The sequence below is a fragment of the Zootoca vivipara genome, chromosome 16, assembly GCF_963506605.1.
Source record: "Zootoca vivipara chromosome 16, rZooViv1.1, whole genome shotgun sequence".
NCBI lineage: Eukaryota > Metazoa > Chordata > Lepidosauria > Squamata > Lacertidae > Zootoca > Zootoca vivipara.
This window is the reverse complement of record NC_083291.1, coordinates 742,934-767,692: the sequence shown is the minus strand read 5'-3', so window position 1 is coordinate 767,692 and position 24,759 is coordinate 742,934. Positions and strand designations below refer to the sequence as shown.

Sequence of the window (24,759 nt, the reverse complement as noted above, 5' to 3'; positions counted from 1 at the left end):
ACCGAAAAAGCTTCAAAAACGAAAATGCAAATTAAATAGCAAAAACAAAAGCGCCAAACTTCATCCATTCTGGAAGTCCATTTGACTTCCGAAATGTTCTAAAACCAAGGGGCAGCTTCTGATTGGTACAGGTGCTCCGGAAACAATAGCTGATAGCCGCATCAGATATTTGGCTTCCAGAAAACATTAAAAAAATCAGAACACTTAATTCTGGGTTTTCGGCGTTTGGGAACCAAGGTACCACTGTATTTGCATTAGGATGCCACCTGAGCCATGGTAACCGTTGTACAGCTTTATTGCTTACTGATGAACATCCAGAGAAAACGGCAGAAATGAGATGAACAGTCCTTAGTATCTAAACACGCTGAGAGGTGCCTTTTTAAAAAACAGTGGAAAACGTTGTCTTGTGGAATAATTTCTGACTCTGAAAATACTAAGCAGCGGTTCATATAAGCGGCATTTAAAGCTTCATTTCTTCTTTTTAAATGATGACCATCCTGCGATCACAGAACTCTGAATTTCATGTGACGCACCATGAGGTGGAACTCTGAAACGGAGTTCAGGTATTGTAAAGGCAGGAAGAGGGGGGGGGGGGCGGGGAAAGGCAACGAAGATTGTAAATCTGGAAATACTTTACAAAATTGTAAAGCAAAATATCTATCAAAATCACATTGAAACCGTATTCCTGTGACAGTGGGTAAACGCTAGCTGGGCATTCTCTTGGGAAGGGGCCTTTTGTTTCAATGAAACAAAAGCCAAGAGACGGGATGGCAGAGGAACTTTGCACTTAGAAGGTTGCGAGTGGGAGCAGAGTTTTTGCGCAAGTTTGACAGCCTGTTTTCTGCAGGAAGATGATGAGGATTCAAGTAGGCCAGAAACAGACGAAAAGCGACACCTGGATCCAAACAGCGAAGACGTTCCGGAAAGAGACGCTAAGAAGATCATTGAGTGAGTCATTTGGGAAGCAAACCCTTTTAGCCACGGCTAGTTCTTCTTTCTTTCTTTTAAAATAACGTTTATTGAATTTTACAATTTTATATTCCACACAGTCATCACTATACCACACAGTATAAATCCCACCCCCCTCCCCTGACTTCCCTCAACTTCCCCTTCTGGTTCTTTAAATATTTGTTTCTCCTGCCTGTTTTATTCTACCTTGACTTTGTAATCTTTTACCTAAATGTTATTGCATGAATTTTTCAGTTAGCTTTGCTGAAATGGCGAAAATTAGGAGTCAAAGGCAATAGAAACTTTACAAAGGATTGGGAACCGTTTTTGTTGTATTTACAGAAATATTGCAAAGAAGGAATTGAGTCAACACTTCCAATTAAGGAAACAAATATAAAAGTTAAGATTCAACAACTGGGAAAATAATAAAATGTAAGATGTGATTTGGGAAATATGGCACAGAAATGATAGGACTGCAATAACATTTGGGCATGGCTAGTTCTGTGTCCTTGTGCAAGAAATAAAAAAAATCACGAAGGAATTGTGCAGCGTAAATAAAGTGCCTCCCTCTCTCTCCTCGCTTTGCAGGACGGCCAAACAAGATGTGGACGATGAGTATAGCATGCACGAATACAGCGCCGGGGAGTCTCAGTCGTACTACACTGTGGCGCACGCAATAGCCGAGAGGGTCGAGAAGCAGTCTTCCCTTCTGATTAATGGCACATTGAAACATTACCAGGTATGCGCCTCAGGGGGAGATGATGATGATGATGATGATGATGATGATATATTATTTATACCCCGCCCATCTGGCTGGGTTTCCTCAGCCACTCTGGGCAGCTCCCAACAGAATATTAAAAACACGATAAAGCATTAAAAGCTTCCCTAAACAGGGCTGCCTTCAGATATTTCCTAAAAGTCAGAAAGTTGTTTTATTTCCTTGACATCTGATGGGAGGGCGTTCCACAGGGAGGGCGCCACCACCGAGAAGGCCCTCTGCCTGGTTCCCTGTAACCAGAAGGCCCTTGGAGCTGGACCTCAGTGTCCGGGCAGAACGACGGGGGTGGAGACGCTCCTTCAGGTATATTTGGCCGAGGCCATTTAGGGCTTTCAAGGTCAGCACCAACACTTTGAATTGTGCTCGGAAACGTACTGGGAGCCAATGTAGGTCTTTCAAGACCGGTGTTATACAGTCTCGGCAGCCGCTCGAATGCCGCATTCTGGATTAGTTGTAGTTTCCGGGTCACCTTCAAAGGTAGCCCCACGGAGAGCGCATGGCAGTAGTCCAAGCTGGAGATAACTAGAGCATGCACCACTCTGGCCAGACAGGTCTGCCTTTCCATGGGTGCATTGTTCATAAAACTCCCCTCCATGGATCTCTACCATAGCTGTTCTCAAACATTGTCTCCCAGTCTGTCTCCCTGGAAACATTTCAGCTTCACTGAATGATTAAGAATCAAGCAACTTTGGTTCTCGGTGTTTTCCCTTGAATATTTTAAAGCCGCCTTTCCTATCATGGGACTCTGGACGTTGCGGGACTACAAATCCCATCATCCTTGACCATTGAGGGTGCTGGCTGGGGTTCGCTGGCACTTGCAGGCCGAACCCTCTGGTTGGGAATTTTGCTTTCTCCCTTTCTGCATTATGTGGTCTAGCTGCACCCCGGTCAGAAGGGGGGGAGGCTCACTATCAGCAGCACATATTTCTTGTTGCAGTGTTTGAGAACTCCTTCCCTTGGGGCTTCTCTGCAAAGCTGACTCAATTGGAGTGCCCTTTCTGAATGGCTCCTGGCAATGTAGACTTTCTGCATGTTTCCGCCTCCCCCATTATGCCGGGAGGTGTCATGGGCTGGGTTCATGGTTACCAAAATCCCCTCTCTCCTTGAGCTGTTTCACGGCAACATACATCTCAATAATACTGTTCTATCAGCTGCAGAATTCAAAATACCTCCCTGCAAATAATGGGTTTCAAAGAGGGAACCTGCCTTAGGAGCACACAAACATTCCTTAATAATAATAATAGTAGTAATTTCATATTTATATGTCGCCCATCTGACCGGGTTACCCCAGCCACTCTGTGCAACAAAATAAAACACCATAAGATGTTGAAAAGATCACTGTACAGGGCTACCTTCGGATGTCTTTTATAAGTTAATTTCCTTGACCCTTCTGATTGGAGGGTCTTCTCCAGGGTGTGCCCGACTACCCTGCATGAATGCTCCTTCCCTTTTCAGCATTAACTGTGGTTTGAATATTGCATCAGCACTCCTATGAATCATGGCTAATGCTAATCGGTTTCCCTCTCAACCATGGTTTGCAGGCCCTCTTCACTTCCGGTTTCAAACCTGGTTTACATGGGCACCCTGCTTAGCACAATCCATGGTTAACATTCTAACCATGCTAACCTTTCAACCATGGTTTTGTTGGCAACATTAGCTACAGCTGGCCAATCGGACACCCCAGAAGACTGTGCTTGCAGTGAAGGAGAGTGTGTGCAAGTTTCCAGTCCTGCAAACCATGGTTTGAAGTATCATTTGAATTGAGTCTGAAACATGGGAAGGAATATGTGTGTCCAAGGCTGGCTCCCAGTTTGCAAACCATGGCTGCATCTTCACTGGACTTGGTCTTTTTAATCCCCTCAGTTTCTCCTAACTCTTCTGCTGATTAAGACTTAGCAGCTTTAGGAGGTGGGGTTTTTCCCCATCATAATGCACCAATATTGAAGTGATTCTGCGCTCTATAATTTATTCCGAACGAAGAGTCAGGATCGTTTTTTGCCACCTGCAAGTTGGAGAATAGAGATGGTTCTAAAAGTAAATCAAGAGGAACCCTTGGAAATAGACATTCAAGACACATATAATAATAATAATAATAATAATAATAATAATAATAATAATAATAATTTATTATTTATTATTTATACCCCGCCCATCTGGCCGGGTTCCCCCAGCCACTCTGGGCGGCTTCCAACAAGATATTAAAATACAGAAATCCATCAAACATTAAAAGCTTCCCTAAACAGGGCTGCCTTAAGATGCCTTCTAAAGGTCTGGTAATTGTTATTCTCTTTGACCTCTGGTGGGAGGGCATTCCACAGGGAGAGTGCCACTACCGAGAAGGCCCTCTGCCTGGTTCCCTGGAACTTGGCTTCTCGTAGCGAGGGAACCGCCAGAAGGCCCTCGGAGCTGGACCTCAGTGTCCGGGCAGAACGATGGGGGAGGAGACGTTCCTTTAGGTATACTGGACCGAGGCCGTTTAGGGCTTTCAAGGTCAGCACCAACACTTTGAATTGTGCTCGGAAACATACTGGGAGCCAATGTAGGTCTTTCAGGACCGGTGTTATGTGGTCTCGGCGGCCACTCCCAGTCACCAGTCTAGCTGCCACATTCTGGATTAATTGCAGTTTCCGGGTCACCTTCAAAGGTAGCCCCACGTAGAGCACATTACAGTAGTCCAAGCGGGAGATAACCAGAGCATGCACTACTCTGGTGAGACAGTCCGCGGGCAGGTAGGGTCTCAGCCTGCGTACCAGATGGAGCTGATAAACATAGGGACAGTTAAGAGCCCGCAGTGTGTTGCAGTGCCAACAGCATTAATCTCTCAACACTGCGCCCAAAGCACCTGTCAATAAAGGCTGTAGCATACAGAGCTGCAGGGCACCATGCGCAGGTAGCACTATCTGCGGCTTATTTTTCATGATGCCGCCAGCCGCCTGCGCATCTTCCACTGAGGAGCACCAGAGCCGAGGCGCAAGATCAAAACGTTGCTGTGCGCAGACCCCGGTTAATTGAGGCAATTCTCCTACATTTCAGATCCAGGGCCTGGAATGGATGGTTTCTCTGTACAATAACAATCTGAATGGGATTTTGGCTGACGAAATGGGGCTCGGAAAGACCATACAGACCATTGCCCTCATCACTTACCTGATGGACCACAAAAGGCTCAATGGCCCCTATCTCATCATCGTTCCCCTCTCGTAAGTAGATGAACTCCTAATGATATTTTTCTACGCCGTGCAGATTGGCTCATTAACAACGATATATATATATATATATATATATATATATATATATATATATATATATAGCACACGCTTAACAGTTAGACGAAGCATGCAGGAGGCTGTTCTCTCTTCTCCGTCTATGATTGTCTTCCCTTCTTCTCACATGTCATTGGGGACCAGATGGCTGATAAAAGCATTTAGCGTTATTGTGCTTTTTAGTCATTAAAGCTTCTCCCTACTGTGAGTCACAAGGGGGGAGCGAGAGAAATGCACGTGTTTCCTATTTTATGCGACATCCTTTTCCCTTCGTTTTTAAAGAATTTTATCACAGCTGCTAGATCTTTAAAGGGGGGACTCTCAACTGGCACCCTTGGTTCACAACAGCCTGTCTTTCCCCCCCTTTGACGTATCGGTACCTCCTAGCTGGGGATATTTTCCCTCGGCGACTCCCCAGCCACCTTTGCAACCGCCCCACGGCTCTGCGTAACATTAGATTTCAAACAAACACAACATTAACATCCTAGCGCCCAGATCCCCAGGAGGTAATTTTATTCTTGGAAACATTGAACTTTGGAAAAACAAACAAACACCCATATTGGTCTTATTAAGGTACCGTAATGGTTTTAGTGAAAGCCGGTCGGCTACATTATAAAGCGACAACGCCACCAAGTCGGACATGCCTTTGCACAGGTGTGTCTGTGGTTGCAGAGCACCTGATCCCCTTTCTCCAAGGAGGCCTGGGGGCTTTTTCTTTGCAGCCTCCAAAATCAAAGGTCTATAATCAAAATAAATGACACTGGCTGTCTTTGGCCCGGTTCCCTCACCGCTTTAAACCGCGGTTAGGCAGAGCAGCGATTGAAAGGTGAACTTGCCGTGTCTGCTCCTCTCCTGCCGCCCTCCTGCCACGTCAGATGCCAAGCTCTCTCCAAACCAGGAGTGCCTGAACTTTTTCCAAAGAGGGCCAGATTTGATGAAGTGGATGTGCCTGAGGGCCGGCCAAAGTTGTTGAGCTTTTTTTTAGGATTGAATTTGCTGAGAGCTTTTTTGGAGATTTTACCCCAGTAAATAAACTGCCACAGGGGCCAGATTAAACTGACCGGCAGGCTTCTTCTTGGTGTATACCCCTTGCGATGAGGCTCGGCTTGGGCAGGACGCTAAGCCAAGCTTCCCTCCCAGCAGCTCACCAGGAGCAAAGCAGGCGCCGTTTTAGCCCCAGGGACCAACCGGCTGAGCATCACTTTTAAACCATAGTTAAACTTCACGGCGGTTTGCGGGGCTCTGTGAAGCAGCCCAGCCAGCAAGCTCATTGCAGCAGCAGCAGCATCTGAACTTTTGAAACAATCAGAATTAATTTTTGATTTGTGCGTTTGGTGGGGAGAGAGCAGTGACCCAACTGGAAGAGCACAAAGAGCAAAAGCTGTGTCCTCTCCCAGGGCTGGAAAAAAAAATCACAGTCCCCCTATTACTATTTTTTGCAAAAAAAATTTTATTGTATTTTACATTTTTATCATCCAAATATCATAATATACAACAAAAAATACAAATACCAAATCCCCCCCCCACGACTTTCGTCAACTTCCTTTTCTGGTTTTTTTGCAAACTTCATTTCCCTGTTTATTTTACTATTTCTTAAAGATCATTATTTTTACCCCCCCCCCCATTTTAACATATTCATCATATTTCCTGTATTTATTTTGTTAATTGTAAGCGTTTAATCAAACCCTGCTAGTGAGTCCATTTCCTTACATTTTATCTGTAAGTATAACATAAATGGTTCCCAATCTTTCTTAAAATCTCTATTGTCTCTGTCTTTATCTTTCAGTTAGCTTCATCATTTCAGAGTTTTCCATCAGTTTTCCTTGCCATTCTTCTTTCGGTGGTATTTCATCACTTTTCCATCTTTGGACCGGCAAAATCCTAGTCGCAGTTGTCCGCATACATGAAGAGTTTCTTCTACTCTTTTGGCAGATCTTGACCTGAACACAGTGGTAGAATTCTCACCTGCCACCGTCCCCTATTAACATTTCCCCAAACTTTGACATGCAAACTGAGAGGCTGACAACCTGCTTGAAGGAAAACGAAGCGTGCATCTGCTCGGCTGCTTTGGCCCTTTTCATTGTACCATCAGATCAGTTAGCAAGGAACGACAAATACACACAACAAGGTTTCCATTTTCAGGGGAAATCTTCTGTCTTCAGAAGAAGACTGGGAAGCAAAGAGCTCTTAAGTGTAAAAATAAATAAATCACCGGTTTTGTAATTACAGTCCTGCTGCCCTGTCTTTCTCGGAATCCCCTCCTCTTCAGCAAAGCACTAAAATATATTCAGGCAGTACAAGTGTTGCATTGAGATACCTGTTTGTTTACATATGACCGGTGACAATTACGTAAAATTAAAAGTAAAGCAACAATAAACACTCAGGTAAACGTTTCTGAATACGTTAACAAAGTTGTGCCAAAGTGTATATGCCAAAAAGTATTACACTTATTACAGATATGAAATGATACCTAGTGACACGTTTTGCTCAGATTGGGGACCAAAAGTAAAAGGTATTTTGTATCCATAGCAGTTAGAATTTTTTGGGAGGGAGGGAAGATTTAAAAATTATAATATGTACTTCATGTACGCCAGGCGGCTGTAAACTATAGCTACTATTCTACCATACTATTCATGTAATCAACAGGGCCTTGTTTCTTTTGGGCTCTTTAAATTTCGTGTCCTTTTTCCCAATAATGCTGTTTGCCAGATTGCATTATACCATGGGTAGGCAAACTTAAGGCCCAGGGGCCGGATCCGGCCCAATCGCCTTCTGAATCCGGCCAGTGGATGGTCCAGGAATCCGGCCCAATCGCCTTCTGAATCCGGCCAGTGGATGGTCCAGGAATTTACATGAGTAGAATGTGTCCTTTTATTTAAAATGCATCTCTGGGTTATTTGTGGGGCATAGGAATTCGTTCCTCCCCCCCCCCCAAAAAAATATAGTCCGACACCCACCCACCCCAGGTCTGAGGGGCAGTGGACGGCCCCCTGCTGAAAAAGTTTGCTGACCCCTGCATTATACCATTGGCCCATAGTGAATAATTGGAATGATTTCCATGTCCTGGCAATAGTTGTCCTTGCAGCGGTTAATAGGTGTGTTAGGAGTTATTTGTTTCCAATTTTCTGCATATCGTGACTCTGCAAGGTAAGCAGAGCCTTTTCTGAGATGATGAGAAAAGGTTCTGCTCTCCTTCCTCCTGCTTCCTTTTGCTTTTGTTCTTGCACCTTGAAAATAAAAAAATCAGGCTGTAGACTTTATTTTAAGTCAATTTATAGAACCATCGGTTTTGAGGTGCTTTGTGTTCTTAATCTTTCACACAGGACTTTATCCAACTGGACTTACGAGTTTGACAAATGGGCTCCTTCTGTCGTGAAAATCTCCTACAAGGTTTGGATGTCCTTTATATGCAAATAGAAAGTGGGCTGTATAAACGTGCACCCCCGGCTTTTCCCCATCCATTTATTTGTATGGGTTTTTTGTGCACTGAAAATGGCTTGCCATATTTTCCCATGTATTAGACACCCCCTCTTTTTGGGGGAGTAAATTGAAAGACAATGAGGGGAGATGGAGTTGAGATTTTTAAAAGGGGAGTTGCGCGCGCCATCACCCCAGCAGGGCCGTTGCTGGGGGTTGGCAAAATGGGCAGCCGCTCCCCCCAAGCCACTGCGGGCAGGAAGCTCCCTAGCGCACGGGACCCAACGACTATCCGTGTATAGGACAACCCCAGTTTATTCACATGATTTTCGAGTCAGAAAACCCCTCGTCTAATACACGGGAAAATACGGTAATCCGTACACTTAATCCAGGCTTGTTGCCATCAGCTGCTGGCACAGGGTGTGTGGAGGGAGCCGGTCTGCTTCTTGGGATCCCCGAAGGCTTTTCTCATTGGCTGCTGAAGTGCCACGTTGATCTCAGCAGGTGGGGGGGGGAGGCGCTCAGTCTCGACACAGATCAGGCAGGAGACTTCACTTCTCTGGGCCACGAATGCCCGGCGGGGGCCTCCCCTCCCCAGTTTGGAGCCCATGGCGCTTCTGCAAAGTCCCTCCCCTTTTCTAATACAGTGGTATCTCGGTTTATGAACACAATTGGTTCCGGAAGTCTGTTCATAAACTGAAGCGTTCATAAACTGAAGCGAACTTTCCCATTGAAAGCAATGGAAAGTGGATTAATCCGTTCCAGTTGGGTCCACGGAGTACTCAACCTGAAGAGTACTTAACCCGAAGCATGAGTGTAATTGGTTCCGGAAGTCTGTTCATAAACTGAAGCGTTCATAAACTGAAGCGAACTTTCCCATTGAAAGTAATGGAAAGTGGATTAATCCGTTCCAGTTGGGTCCACGGAGTACTCAACCTGAAGAGTACTTAACCCGAAGCATGAGTGTAATTGGTTCCGGAAGTCTGTTCATAAACTGAAGCGTTCATAAACTGAAGCGAACTTTCCCACTGAAAGTAATGGAAAGTGGATTAATCCGTTCCAGTTGGGTCCACGGAGTACTCAACCTGAAGCGTACTTAACCCGAAGCTTGGGTGTAATTGGTTCCGGAAGTCTGTTCATAAACTGAAGCGAACTTTCCCATCGAAAATAATGGAAAGTGAATTAATCTGTTCCAGATGGCTCCGCGGCGTTCATAAACCGAAAATTCGTAAACCGAGGTGTTTGCAAACCGAGGTTCCACTGTATACTCCTGCTATGGATACATTCAGTTCAGTGCCGGATTTATGTACCGTATAAGCTTAAACAAGCTATAGCTTGGGGCCCCACTCTCTTAGGGCCCCCCAAAAAAATGTAAAGGAAAACCCCCCCCTGGATATTTCTTCTTAATTGTATTTCAGTGACAATTTGCTGTTGACAACGGGCAGCTGGACATATCAAGGGCCCCATTACCTTCAGGAGCTGAGGGCCTCATCAAACCTAGATCCGGCCCTGGTTCAGTTGCTGGTTAAAAGGGTCCAGAAAGAATTTTTGGGCACTGCATAGTGGGCCTCCTTGTGCTGAGGTTTTGCCTTCCTCGTGGCATCAAGTGGTTTGCTCACTTCATGTCATCACAACTTTGGGCAAAGGTCAGCGTCAGTAGCCGTCCGTAGAGTTTTGGGTGGGGCTGCCCCAAAGGCCCTGGCCCCAGCTTGGGGTGTGTGTGCTGAGTCTGACCATCATGCCCCCCGGGGCCAGGCCTTCTCAGAGGGGGGCTACTCTGGGGTGGACCCCTGACGCTTTGTGACGCCCTTGCGGCTCACTCAGCTGCAGGACGGTGGAGGGAGAATAAGGCTCCCTGTGACATGATCCTTGCCCCGTGTCGCGCCATCTCCGCTCATGGCCGTGACCAAGAGACGATGGAAATGTCCCCAATCTATCTCCGGTATCCTATTGGCTCCTGGACGCTCCCCTCGTAGGCATTCAGAGCAGCTTATAACGGGTCACCGTTACTTTTGGATATTGAAATGCAGCAGGAAATCGTTGATGATCGTAAGTGTTCTGGCTGGAGCAAGATGGACATTAAATGCTGTACGATTGAACATTCTGAAATATTTGTTGTAAATCATAGAATTGTAGAGTTGAGGGTACCCTGAGGATCATCTAGACCAGCCCCCCCCACAACACAGGAATACGCAGCTGCCCCATACGGGGATCAAACCTGCGGCCTTGGACTTGTCAGCAACACACACTAACCAACTGAGTTATCCAGGAGTATAATATGTGCGTGTTCATGTCAGAGATTTCAAGGTGGTTTACCAGTCCTGAATTAGTTCACCTTTGGACTAATTCAGCCCCTGATATTCGTAGGAAGGCGCTTGTGAACACTACAGACCCCAGACTGCCTTCAGCGTAACTTGCAACGGCAATAAGACCTATCTGAGTGGAGTTTTCTGTCCGGGAGCCATTGTCTGTGGCAAAGGAATTACCATGTACTCTTTCTCCAGCTTGATCTGGAGAATTTGCTCGTTGCAGCTGGATCCTTGCAATTTGTTTTGCATTTCTGTAGCCTCCTTTCAGGGGATGCTTTTCTTTTCCCTTTCCAGGGCACCCCTGCGATGCGCCGGTCCCTTGTCCCTCAGCTCCGTAGCGGAAAATTTAATGTTCTTTTGACGACTTACGAGTACATAATAAAGGACAAGCACATTCTTGCGAAGGTAAGGCTGCGTTTCTGGCTCCTCTCGGGGACGCGGTCTCTTGCCCTTGCCCCGAAGAGCCAGGATTATACCCGGCAAAGAGACTCCTGGCCCTGCAGCCGCAATCGCTGTTGTCTTTAAAAGGCAGCTCTCCCTTCCTGAACGGAGGTGTTGGGCTTTTCTTCCAGCCCATTCACTCTCTCCTCTCCTGCTGCGCCACTTTCCCGGCTGCAGACGAGAGAATGGCTTCGCTGCCTGTGGATCTCGTCAATGCCTCCCCGCAGGAGCGTCGCCATCCTCCCAGTGGCATTTCTTGTGGGGTCCTGCTATTCCATTTTGATCCGCGGCTCTTCTCTCACTCTTTGTTTGCCGAGCAGAGACAAACGTGGCGAGCGAAAGGAGTCCGGCTGTGTAGCCGCTTTCTGGATGTGGGGAGATAATACGGGGCCAGAGTGAAACCTGCTATCTTCATTTTCATTTGTGCATTGAGACCCGGTAGCTCAAAATCACTGCTTTTGATCTGAGTATCTCCTGAATAGTTAATAGACTCTGAAAAGTGGGAGCTAATCTTTGGGAACCGTGGCTTCTGTGGAAGTGGAGGCATTTAAGTAACGGAGCTCCAATTGTCAGACATCAGAGCCTGTGAATTTCTGAATGAGCTTTCATGTGCTTGCCGCAGTCACCTTTTAAATTGTAGTTTTCTGACCATCTCCCCCCTGGCCTAATATTCAATTGAGAACACGCATTCCTGGGCACAAGAATCTTCTGATGGGCTTTTGAGGATAGCTTATTTAATCTTTGCAAAGATTTCCATCCTTTCATTTTTTTAAAAGCATACCTTAAACTTCTTTTCTGTGGTTTGAATCCAGCTTTCACCCAATTCCACCCTCCCCTTTCAAATCCCCCCCTGGCTCTTTGAAGCATGTCCTGACGGGGACATAATTTTGGTTGCAAAGTGGCCCTCATAAAACCAGAATTTGAAGCGCTTGGTTTCATTATTGCCTCGGAGAAACTGCCGACAGGCTCTGCGCCATGTGCACCACCCCAAATTCACGGCTGACCAGTTAGAATTCCTTTTTGGGCCACGGAACTAGCATGCGTCTGTCATTGCCTGTGGGATGACAGTCCCATTCTGTTTATCAGCTTGGCTGTCAGGCTCATATGGTGGCAAGGGACTTGGCGCAGCTGCAGTTGCGCAGATCAGTGTCTCATCTGACTTGGAAACCCTCTCTGACAATAGTGAGAGGTTTTCCTAGAATGGTAGAGTTGTAAGGGACCCCGAGGGTCATCTAGTCCAACCCCCTGCAATGCAAGAATCTCAGCTCAATAGAAAACAGCGCTCCCATACTTAGACTCCAACCCTGCGCCCACTTGCTTAAGAGCAATCCCTGTTAAATTCTCTGGGGCTTTCTTCTAAATGGACAAGAGTAGGAGACAACTGTTCTTAGTAAAGATGAGAAAGTTTTGTCTCCCAAGTTATATTAAAAAGAATTGATCAGGATAAAAAAAAATTCCCTACAAATGTGTGAGGTATCAGGACGTAATAGAATGGGAAAACAACATTATCTCAGTTCAAAGAAGAAAAGGCAGGTGTGATATGCTTGCAGGAGGCACACTAAAGAGGGCAGAAGAATTTACTTAAAACTTGAATACAGTCGTACCTTGGATCTCAGAACGCCTTGGCTCCCAAACTATTGAAATCCGGAAGTGATTGTTCTGGTTTCCAAATGTTTTTTGGGAAGCCAAACGCCCGAAGGGGCTTCCGATTGGCTGCAGGACCTTTGGTGCAGCCACGCTTTGGTTTCTGAACGTTTTGGAAGTCGAATGGACTTCCGGAACGGATTCTGTTCTACTTCCAAGGTATGACTGTACTTTGAATATAGCAGGGGGGACAGGGCTGTCTTAAGCATATGCGGCGCTGGGGTGCAAAGATCCACCCAGCGCACGCACACACACACACACACCCGGTTGCCCAGTCCCAGGCGCGCAGGAGGGTGGAGCCGGCCGGCCGCCTTAGCGTCTCGCTGGCTCGGTCGCCCCCAAACATGCGGCACAGAGCCACCCGCAGCAGAAGAGCCCTCCGTGGCGCTCCGACCAACAGGCGGGCTCTTCCCCAGACTCAACTCTTGGGCCCCGGACTCTCGGCCTGGCGCCCCTGAGAGCCCGGCGCCCGGGTGCCCCGCACCCCTAGCACCTATGAGTAAGACGGCCCTGAGGAGGGAGCAAGTTTGGCCCACAGGCCCCACAAAGCCCCTCCCCTGCCAGGCCGTTTTTTGGGGGGGCTACGCCGCCCCCGCCCCTGACATGGTTGCATTCTGGGTGTTCTGGTCATGTTTCTGCTGAATCTTTTTAATTTTTACTTTTAAGCTGAAGGCCTGCAGCTGTTTTTAGGATTTGCACGCGTAGAACCAGGGGGAGAAAGTTTTGTCGCCTTCCCTTTTCATAGATTCGGTGGAAGTATATGATTGTAGACGAAGGCCATCGCATGAAGAACCACCACTGCAAGCTCACTCAGGTGCTGAACACGCACTACGTCGCCCCGAGAAGAATCCTCCTGACGGGGACACCCTTGCAGAACAAGCTGCCGGAACTTTGGGCTCTGCTCAATTTCCTCCTCCCAACCATTTTCAAGAGCTGCAGCACCTTTGAGCAGTGGTTCAACGCCCCTTTTGCCATGACCGGAGAAAGGGTATGATGATGATGATGATGATGATGATACAGTGGTGCCTCGCTAGACGAATTTAATTCGGTCCACGGGTCTATTCTTATAACGAAAAATTCGTCTAGCGAATCCCATAGGAATGCATTGAATTTTTTTTTTAAAAAAATTGCCCATAGGAACGCATTAATTGAATTTCAATGCATTCCTATGGGAAACCGCGATTCACTAGACAATTTTTTCATAAAACGAATTCATCTAGCGAGGCAACCTCCACTAGAAAAATCCTTTCTTTAAGCAAAAATTTTGTCTTACAGGGCGTTCGTTAAGCGAGGCACCACTGTAATAGCAATAATTTATTTTTTATTCCCCGCCCTTCTGGCTGGGTTTCCCCAGCCACTCTGGGGGGGGCTCCCAACAGAGTATTAAAAATGCAGTAAAAGAGCAAACATTAAAAACTTCCCTAAACAGGGCTGCTTTAGGGATGTTGCTCGTTTGTTTGTATCACAACCTCCATGAGTTTAACAATGCAAAATCTATTTTATAAGGGTGGGTATACTTCTAAGGCATACTTTCCATGTTAGCATGATGATGCTAGCCTCTTTAAATTACGTTTAGAAAAATTACGTTTTTTAAAAAATCTCAGTTTGCTAAACGTCATAAAGATACATGCTACAGATTGAACAGCGGAGTTTTGTTTATCGCTGAAAAACAATTCATATTTTAAAACACACACACACATACCGTGTTTCTCCAAAGACACCGTCTTATATTTATTTTTCCTCAAAAAACACTCTATGGCTTATTTTCAGGGGATGTCTTATTTTTTTTCCTCCTTCTGCCATGGCCGGCATTCCTGCTGCGCCTATCACTATGTCTTATTTTCAGGGTATGGCTTATATTCCTTGAATGCTTAAAAATCCTGCTATAGTTTATTTTATGACTACGTCTTAAAATAGGAGAAACAGGGTACATGGTATTTTTTCATTCTGCTCTTTTCAGGTGGATTTAAATGAGGAAGAGACTATTCTGATCATCCGGCGTCTCCACAAAGTTCTCCGTCCGTTCTTGTTACGGAGGCTGAAGAAAGAGGTTGAATCTCAGCTGCCAGAAAAGGTTTGTGGACGAAGGAAGACCTTCTGAAGTTTTCTGCCGTTCTGTATTAAATCCCGAATTCCCAATGCCACAAAGTGAGCAGCGAAAACATATCGCTGAAGACAAAGACTAATTGAACTTCGCTGGCTCTGAATCTTGCCTTCTTTTCCCCTTCTGTGTTGTGAGCACAGAGAATATCAGGGGCAGAAAAAGGAGACTTAGGGCACAACAAGATCTGAGCCCATCTGCATCGCCCAGGGTTCAGGAGTCATGGAATCTGTATCTACAGAATCACCTTCTCCTAAAATCACAATAATTTATATTGGTCTCCATTGCTGTCTTTTGCTGTGGGCTCCCTTTGCACCTCTGCTTATTCTGTAACTCTCTTTATTAATACTGCAGAATAAGCCTCCTTTTCCCAGATTGCACCCAAGGCAATAGGAGATAAGAACAACCTTCTGACCTTCCTAGGGCATCATCTAATGCTTTCACAACTCAGATATTCCCCGGTGCCAAGACTTGGGAGATCGAGGGTGAAGAGGCTTCAGGCTTGTGGCATCTGCTGTGACCCTGACTTTAAACAACAATCTATATTTTGCTCACCCCGCCTTAAAGCAGATCTGGGCAGAAGAAGGCAGAAATGGGTCTGCCTGCCATTCAGTTGCTTGGCAATTTGCGGCAGATCGGCAAGGATTTCTGATGATTTAGTTCTTTAACAATAGCAGCAGCAAAATGGCTCCACCCTCAGCTCAATTATGCTGCTAAAGTGGAAAAATCTCCAGGTAACCAAATTTGTCTGGTCAGTTCTGGTTCTCCTCTGCGCTGGGCTTTAGAATAGATGAATCTTGGGTTTCTAATAGATCAAGTAGATCCCACAAGCTTGAAGTCTTTCCAACTCTGCTTTAGAAAATATCTTCTGGCTTACGGTGCCATTGTCCCTCTTCAGCACCATTGTTCCCTGAAGTCAGACCTTGAGAGATAGTGTAGTGTGAAATTCTTGCCGGGGTTTGACTCTGAATTTTTGAGAGTAACACTTTATTTGCTGTTGGGTCCCCCTCCTCTCAGGTGGAATATGTGATCAAGTGCGATATGTCAGCTCTCCAGAAGATCTTGTACCGCCACATGCAAGCCAAAGGGATCCTCCTCACAGATGGCTCCGAGAAAGACAAGAAGGTGAGCAGGCTGCAAGAGAGATCCACTCTCTTTCCCGGAGCAACCCTACCCTGATCAGCTGTGTGACCCAAAGAAGTCAGGGGGAACCTTTTGGGGTCTCCCACCCCACCCCTGGCCAGTCAGGGCTTGGGAGAGGGGGTGGGAGGGTGATTTATAGGCACTTCTCTGCTGGCAAACAGGATCATGGCCAGCGGAGGGGCAGAGGCCATAGCATCACCCAAGTGGGTGGAAAGGTCCCTGCTGTTAGTGGCCAGTCCTAGGGTTGGGCGATATCTGGTTTTCAACATTGTGATCTTTCGCCAGCTAAACATTGCAATATACCGATATATCACCGTGTCTGAAATAAGGATGGAGCTATGGAGGATGGAGCTATGGAGAGGCTTTGGCTGGCTTCACGGTTTTTCCTGCATCGTGATCTTTGCATAGCACACACACCCCTCACAATTCGTGATATATTGCCAGGTCAAGAATTACAGATCCGACACAGTGGAACCTCGGTTGTCGAACGTAATCCGTTCCGGAAGACCGTTTGACTTCTGAAACGTTCAACAACCGAGGAGCAATTGACGGCCGGCAAATTCCTTTTTGAAAAATGGAGAAACGCACCGCGGAAGCCGTTCGACTTCCGAGGCACGTTCAAAAACGGAAGCGTTGCCTTCCGGGTTGTCAGTGTTCGGGTTCCGAATTGTTCTTTTTTTTTTTAAAATACATTTTATTCCGATTTTCCAAATTCAACAAATTAACAAAACCAATCTTTTATACAAAATCTTATATTCACATTTTTTACCTTGCTCCGCCGAGCTATGACTTCCCCCCCTCCCTTCATGCGGTTTTCTTGTTAATTCCCTTTTTTGCAGTTCCTTTTTTAACATATTGGTCAATTCGTAAGGTTTATTTTAATCCTGCGAGAGTTTTTAATGATCTACAGTTTTTCTCCATATAGTCCACATATTTACTCCAGTCCTTTTGAAACCTTGTCTCCCCCTGGTCACGAATCTTGCATGTCAATCTAGCAAGTTCAGCATAGTCCATCATTTTTATCTGCCACTCCACAATTGTAGGTAATTCCTGTAGTTTCCATTTTTGGGCTAACAAAGTCCTAGCCGCGGTTGTTGCATACATAAACAGTGTTTGATCTTCTTTTCTAATCTCTCCTCCTATTATTCCTAACAAAAATGCTTCTGGTTTTTTTGGGAAGGTATATCTAAACATCTTTTTCAATTCATTATATAAACTTTCCCAAAATCTTTTAACTTTTTCGCATGTCCACCACATATGATAAAATTCACCATCTTTCTCTTTACATTTCCAGCAACTTTTATCACTCATTCTATACATTTTAGCTAACTTAACTGGAGTTAAATACCATCTGTACATCATCTTATATACATTTTCTTTCAAGGCAGTACATGCTGTAAATCTTAAAGTTTGATTCCATAGTTTCAACCACGCATCATATTCAATATTATGCCCCAAATCTTTTGCCCATTTAATCATCACTTCTTTTGTCAACTCATCTTTTGTATACCACTCCAACAACAGATCATACATCTTTGTCAAAAGCTTTGTTTTGCCTTCTAGCACTTCTATTTGAAATTTGGATCTTTTATCCTCAAAACCTATTTTTCTATCTTCTTTAAGCACATCATTTATTTGATGGTATTCTATCCATCCTGTTAACACTCCTTTAATGTCCTCAAAAGGTTTTAAACTCCATCCTTTTTCAGTTTTCGTCAAGATTTCCTCATACGTGGCCCGCCTCTTTTCCATATTTACTTTCTTAACTGTTAATACCTCTGCTGGTGAGACCCACCAGGGTGTTTTAGTCTCTAACAGCCTTTTATTTCTTTCCCACACCTCGTACAGAGATCTTCTTATCACATGATTCGTAAACCCGGTATGTGATTTCTTTTTGTCATAACATAAATATGCATGCCATCCAAATCTATTGTTAAAACCTTCCAAATCTAACAAGTCCGTATTCTCTAGAGTTATCCATTCTTTTATCCAACAGATACAGGACGCTTCGTAATAAAGTCTCAAGTCTGGCAGGGCGAATCCACCTCTTTCTTTCTTATCTACCAAAATCTTATGTTTTATTCTAGGTTTTCTCCCCTGCCAGACAAATCTTGATAAAATCTTTTGCCACTCTTGGAATTGCCTCGTACCTTTAACCACAGGTATAGTTTGAAATAGGAATAACATCTTAGGTAATACATTCATTTTTATTGTTGCAATTCTTCCTAAGAATGACATTTTCATATTAGTCCATCTTTCCAGGTCTTTCTTTATTTCCTTCCATACTTGTTCGTAATTATCACTGTAAAGATTAATATTCTTTGCTGTCATCCATATTCCCAAATATTTTACCTTTTTAGCCACGTCGAGTCCATGTTTTAACTGTAATTCCTGTTTTTCTTCTTTCGACATATTCATTGCCATAACCTTGGTTTTTTGTCTATTTAATTTGAATCCTGCCAATTGACCAAATTTCTCCATTACTTCTATAGCTTCTGCAACACTTTCCTTTGGATTTTCCAATGTTAAAACTAAATCATCTGCGAAGGCTTTCACTTTAAATTGCTTTGCACCTACCTTAATACCTCTAATTGTAGATAGGTCTCTTAATCTGATCAATAATATTTCCAGGACCATGATGAACAATAACGGTGATAAAGGGCAACCCTGTCTAGTTCCTTTTGTGATTTCAAAATATTCTGTTAGGGTGTTATTAATTATCAATCTTGCCTTTTGCTCTGAATAGATCGCCTCGATCCCATTCACGAATGTATTCTTCCCAACCATTGATTCCAAATTCCTCTTCATGAATTGCCAAGATATATTGTCAAAAGCTTTCTCAGCATCTACAAACATCAAGACAGCTGGTTTATCTATCTTGGTCTCCAGATATTCTATTACATCTATTATGTGTCTTACATTATCCTTTAGCTGTCTACCAGGAAGAAAACCAGCCTGATCCTTATGTATTATTTGATTTAAAACTTCTTTCAATCTCTTGGACATTATATCTGCAAAGAGTTTGTAATCATTATTCAATAATGAGATTGGTCTATAATTTTTGACTTCTAAGCCATCCGTATCCGGCTTTGGGATCAATGTTATGTATGCCTCTTTCCATGTATTTGGGATCTTTCCCCCCAACAGAATATCATTCATCATTTCCTCTAAAGCTGGAACCAACAGTTCATTCAGTACTTTATAATATTTCGCCGTTAAACCATCTGGTCCTGGTGCTTTACCTTGTTTCATTCTCCCTATTGCTTGTTGTAATTCTTGTGTCGTTATCCTGTTATTTAGCTTTTTCCTCTCTTCTTCTGGAATTGGTTTCAATCCATATTTTCCTAGATACTCACTGATCTTCTTCTCATCTTCTTTCTTTTTGCAATACAAATCCTTATAGAATTTTTGAAAGGTTTTCTTAATCTCCTTTGAATCTTCCGTCGTTCCTCCCTCTGTTTTAATCTTAGTTATTATGTTCTGATTTTGACGTTTCCTTAACTGCCAAGCCAACAGTTTTCCTGTTTTATTCGCCGATTCGAAATTTCTTTGTCTCATTTGTTTTATTTTCCACTCAATCTCCTGATTGATCAACATGGAGAATTGTGTCTGTAACATCTTTATATTATTCTTTATTTGCTGATTCTCGGGTTTATCAATCAGGTTCTTCTCATTTTCCATGAGACATTTCAAAATTTCTTCTTTCTTCCTTTCTTTCTTTCGTTTCAGAAAACTGTTTTGCTGTATTAGAAAGCCTCTCATCACTGCTTTACTTGCATCCCATACCATATCCAGTCCGGTATCCTTGTATAAATTCCAATGAAAATAGTCTTTCAGGGTCTTCTTAGCTTTCGAGACCACCTCTTTATCATCAAATAAATCTTCGTTCATTCTCCACCTGAAGGACTTTTGGTCTTTGTTTTTCAATTCCATGAATATAGAGTTATGGTCTGACAGTGTACGTGGTATTATCTCTGTTTTACTCACCCTGGGCACTAGTTCCTTGGAGATCCACATGTTATCTATCCTTCCCGAACTCTGATTTGGTTCTGAGAAGAATGTAAATTGTTTAGTTGTAGGGTGCCTCAGTCTCCAAATATCCACTAGACCCAGGTTTTCTACTAGTTCAAAGAAGGATTTTGGTAATTTACCTTCATTCTTCCTTTTCTTGGTCCTATCCAATTCTGGCACTGTCACTCCATTGAAATCGCCCATAAGCATTATCTTTTGATCCATATATTCAGTCAACCTTTCCTCCAGATTCTTGTAGAATTCAGCCTTATTTTCATTCGGTGCATAGATTCCCACCACTAACATTTTTTCTCCCTCAATCGATATTTGAGCCGCGATTATTCTTCCTTCTTCATCTTTAAAAATCAATTTCGGATCTAATTTCTCCTTTATATACAAGACCACTCCTCTCTTTTTCTTTTCCATCGAACTTATAAACTCTTTACCCAACCTTTTATTTTTAAGAATATAACTATGTTTTTTTGCCACATGTGTTTCCTGAAGACAAATTATATCCAAATTCTTCTTCTTCAAAACATGATCAATTTTATTCCTTTTAGTCTTATTATTCAAGCCATTCACGTTCCAGGAATGTAACTTCAATGCCATTTTACTTCCTACTATCAGGAAGAGCAGAAAATTATTTTACTAAACTTGGTCGGGTTCTTTATTTAAATCCTTATCTTCTTCTTCTTCTTCCTCTCTCTCTGACTCTTGATCTTGGTCTTCTTCCTCTGCCTTTTCTTCTTCTTCCTCTCTTCTCTTTCTCCTCCTTCTTTGTGGTCTTGGGTCTTCTTCCTCTTCCGCTGTTACTTCTGCCAGAACAGCTAGTTCTGGGTCCAACTCTCCCAAAAAATTTTCGTACTTCCTCAAGAATTTTCCGATATCCTGTATACTTGTCAGCACATGTCTCTTCTCCTTATAATGAAACATCATTCCTTCGGGGTATTCCCATCTATGTTGAATTCCATTTCTCTTAAGCAAGGCCACCATTGCTTTATAATTGTCGCGTTTTTTCAAAAATCTTCCTGGTATCTCTTTAAACACAATTATAGGCTTACCACTGATGATTAGCTTGTTGGTGAAACTCAGTCTTAAAATCTCATTTTTCATCTCCATTGTATTGAATATCACCACACAATCACCAGGTGCTTTCCTTGCTTTGGCCTTTGCAGATTTCACCTTAATTCTAAATACATTTACAATTGTCTGACTCACTTCTTCATCTGTTTTTCCCATCCATTTTGCCAATTCAGCAATTATTCTCGATTTGATATCTTCTCCCGTTTCTTCAGGAATACCCCTCAATTTCAGATTCAACTGTCTTTGTTTCATTTCTATCAATGCCAAATTGTCAAGCATTTGTTCATGTGCCTTATCCAGTTTTTTCACTTTGTCTTTCACTTTATCCGTTTCCTTTTTAACCTCTTTTACTTCTTTTTGTGTCTTCTTAATTGAATCTTCCATTGTTTTGGATCTCACTGACAGATCTTTTATCTGAGTCGAAAGCTCTCCCACCGCTCCTTCAATCTTCTTGTCAATCTCTCCCAATTTCTTATCCATTCGCTGTTCACTATGTTTAAATTCATCTTTGATTTTTTGCCATAAAGCTTCTAGATCTTTAACTTCTTCTTGTTTAGAGCCTCTTCTGTCTTTCGGTGTGCTTGCCGGCTTCTTTTCCTCTTTACCTGCCATTTTTATTCAGGAGGGAAACAAAAACAAACAAACAAAAAAAAAAGCAAAGAAAATCCCCCTTCTCACCACTAGAGGGTACTGCTCAAAATCCCAAGTTCCTGCAATACCCAATTTACCCCCAGATGGCGCTATACTTTGTCCCAACTCCTGAGTATGTATATTCCCTTCTCCACCACTGGGTGGTATACTATCAATTCTCAGTCCTCTTTCAGTACTTTTCCACTCTCAGTACATAGAAGGATTGCAGATTGCAATTCCCCTTAACTCAGTCCCTCCTTAATAAGCTCCTTTCCGCTTCTTACTCAATTGAGTTCACCTTTAATTTCAAAGACCTAAAACAAAGAAGCCAAGTCCCGCAACTCTTCAGCCACTTGCAGGCTTAATCCACATATAGAGTCCAATGAGACCCAAAACAAGTTAAAAGCTTCAGCCACTTGCAGGCTTAATCCAATTAGGGATAGTAAAGACCCCAGATCTGCATTTCTAAAGCTGTAAATCCCCCTCTTCAGCCTCTTGATGGCTCAATCCAAGATCGGCCCCCCCTTCAGAGCTCAAAGTTAGTGTAGGAATGCTCTACTTATAATTGTTTTAGAGGTCAGCCTTCTCCTCCCCCTTCTTCAATGCTGCAGCAATATTTAAACAGCTTTCAAACAACTCAAAGCCGATCGTATTTTCTGGGCTAGAGCACAGATAATACACAGTATCTAATTAGGGAGAGTAGAGACCCCAGGTCAACACTTCTAAAGTTGTAAATCCCCCTCTTCAGCCTCTTGATGGCTCAATCCAAGATTGGCCCCCCCTTCAGAGCTCAAAGTTAGTGTGAAGATACTCTAGTCGTAATTGTTTTAGAAGTCAGCCTTCTCCTCCCCCTCCTTCAATGCTACAGCGGTGTTAAAACAGCCGATCGTATTTTCTGGGCTAAAGCACAGATGATACACAGTATCTAATTAGGAAGAGTAAAGACCCAAGATCTGCATTTCTAAAGCTGTAAATCCCTCTCTTCAGCCTCTTGATGGCTCAATCCAAAATCGGCCCCCCTTCAAAGCTCGAAGTTAGTGTGGAAATACTCTACTCGTAATTGTTTTAAAAGTCAGCCTTCTCTTCCCCCTGCTTCAGTGCTGTAGCAATATTAAAACAGCTTTCAGGCAGATCAAAGCCGATCGTATTTTCTGGGCTAGAGCGCAGATAATACAAAGTATCTAGATCACTTGCAGATCCACCACCAAGATAGAGACAAAGTATCAATATAGAGTCTTTAGGTAATTCTTTTCACCCCTCAAAACTTGCCTTGTTACAAAATAAACAAGGACTTCTGCAAAACTCACTCCGCAGGCAGACAGTTTCACTTTCCATAGCTCAGCTCCTCCGATTTTCTTACTGCGCCATTTTCTCCCGCTGCTGGGACGGGCCCCGTTTTTGCGCCCCACAGCTTCACAAATCCGATCTCTAATCAGTAACCAATTATCTCCTCCGTCTTTTGACACGGATTGTTTATAATTTAAGAGAACTTGCTGCTTACCATCGGAAGCCAGAGACTGCGCTTAACGGAGCCAGTGGTCTCTCCCCTTTCGCGCCCGCAGCTCAATCCCACGCCCGGTTCCCAGGCTATAAAAACCTAGAAAAACCAGGCGTAGGAGGGCACGCTGGGCACAGCTGGGTGCCACGACCCTCAGGGTAACCCCCCCTGAGGTTTTAGAAGTCCGCAGAGCCTTTGCGTGACTTCAAAGCGCTCCGTTAAGCTCGAGATTCCCCGAGAGGCTATCTCGCACTTCCTTTGATGTCCGCAGCTCGCCAGAAGCCTGCCGGGTTCCGAATTGTTCAGCTTCTGCAGTCTTTGGCAGCCGAGGTTCCACTGTATCACAATATGGACTTCAGACTGGTTTTGGATCATATATCAAGATATCGCCCAGCCCTAGCCAGTAGGAAGCCCTGAAATGCAGGGCGTGGCAGGATGGGATGCTGGGAAATTTGGATCCAGAGTTCCACTGATGCTCCAGTAGATCTGATGCGTGGAGCCCTTGGCCGGCCAGCCAGCCTGGGGCTAATGTAGCTTTCTTTTTGAAAGATGCTTTCCTATCCTGGCTGGGACAAGGCAGCAGGACTCTCTTATGCTCCTGGGCCTCGGGGCCTCTTGCTCACAGTTTGGACTTCTCCGGGCAGATTTCATTATATATAGCTGGACATTGGAGTGCTTTGAAATCCCTACAGCTCGTGTTAACTAACAAGAAATAGAAGTCTGGGATATTTAGGGCTAAAATATATTACAAGAGACCTAAAGTATCTCTCCTGTGTTAGTTATATGGTCTGCCGCGTTTTGTGGGATCTGCCCCGATTTCCACTGGCCTTTGTGACTGTTCTCATCTGTTCCTTCCTCAGGGCAAAGGCGGCGCCAAGACTCTAATGAACACCATCATGCAATTAAGAAAGATCTGCAATCACCCTTATATGTTTCAGCACATTGAGGTGAGTGAGTCAGCGTTGCGCCTTGGTTATCTCAGGGGTTAATAATGGGATAGAGGAGACTTGGGCTTTCTTCTTTCGGGTCTTCAATAATTCTCTGTAGGGTAGAGCCAAAGGGGGAAGCCCCCAGGATGTGGAAATACAGCCTCTTTAGGGAACTTTAGGAAAAAAAGCAATCTGTTTCTAAACAACCAAAATGCCAGCAATAAAAGGAGGCAAAAGGGTTTGTCCCTCGTATGAGGAGGAATTATTCAGGCACAGACACTGATCTTATGTTGACTCACAGAGTAGTATTTCTCCCATTGAAATGTGTCCCTCACAGAATGTAATCCCCCCCCCCCTGCAACAGGGGTCAGCAATTTCTAGCACCTGCGTCTGCATGGACACAATTTCTGGCCCCTGTGTCTGCGCAGGTGTCATTTTCGGCGTCTGTGCAGACGCGATTTCCGGCGCCGTGGAAGCGAGTCCCCACACCGCGCTTTGCCAGTTTAACGCAGCATGCGGGGACTCGCCGAGCGGGCGGCTCGGTTCATGGACGGCTCGTGGGTCGGT

The 24,759-nt window shown here is 44.2% G+C and overlaps 1 protein-coding gene across 4 annotated transcripts in view; it reads left to right on the top strand.

Moving 5' to 3' along the window:
* SMARCA2 (SWI/SNF related, matrix associated, actin dependent regulator of chromatin, subfamily a, member 2) overlaps positions 1 to 24,759 on the top strand; it is a 129,283-nt gene that overhangs the window by 51,896 nt on the left and 52,628 nt on the right. For all 4 annotated transcript variants that reach the window (XM_060268717.1, XM_060268719.1, XM_060268718.1 and 1 more), the window contains 9 exons: positions 848 to 948; positions 1,537 to 1,687; positions 4,760 to 4,923; positions 8,310 to 8,376; positions 11,007 to 11,117; positions 13,543 to 13,785; positions 14,758 to 14,871; positions 15,916 to 16,023; positions 24,124 to 24,210. In XM_060268717.1, the coding sequence (XP_060124700.1) occupies positions 848 to 948; positions 1,537 to 1,687; positions 4,760 to 4,923; positions 8,310 to 8,376; positions 11,007 to 11,117; positions 13,543 to 13,785; positions 14,758 to 14,871; positions 15,916 to 16,023; positions 24,124 to 24,210 (1,146 nt within the window). The remainder of the gene's footprint in view (positions 1 to 847; positions 949 to 1,536; positions 1,688 to 4,759; positions 4,924 to 8,309; positions 8,377 to 11,006; positions 11,118 to 13,542; positions 13,786 to 14,757; positions 14,872 to 15,915; positions 16,024 to 24,123; positions 24,211 to 24,759) is intronic.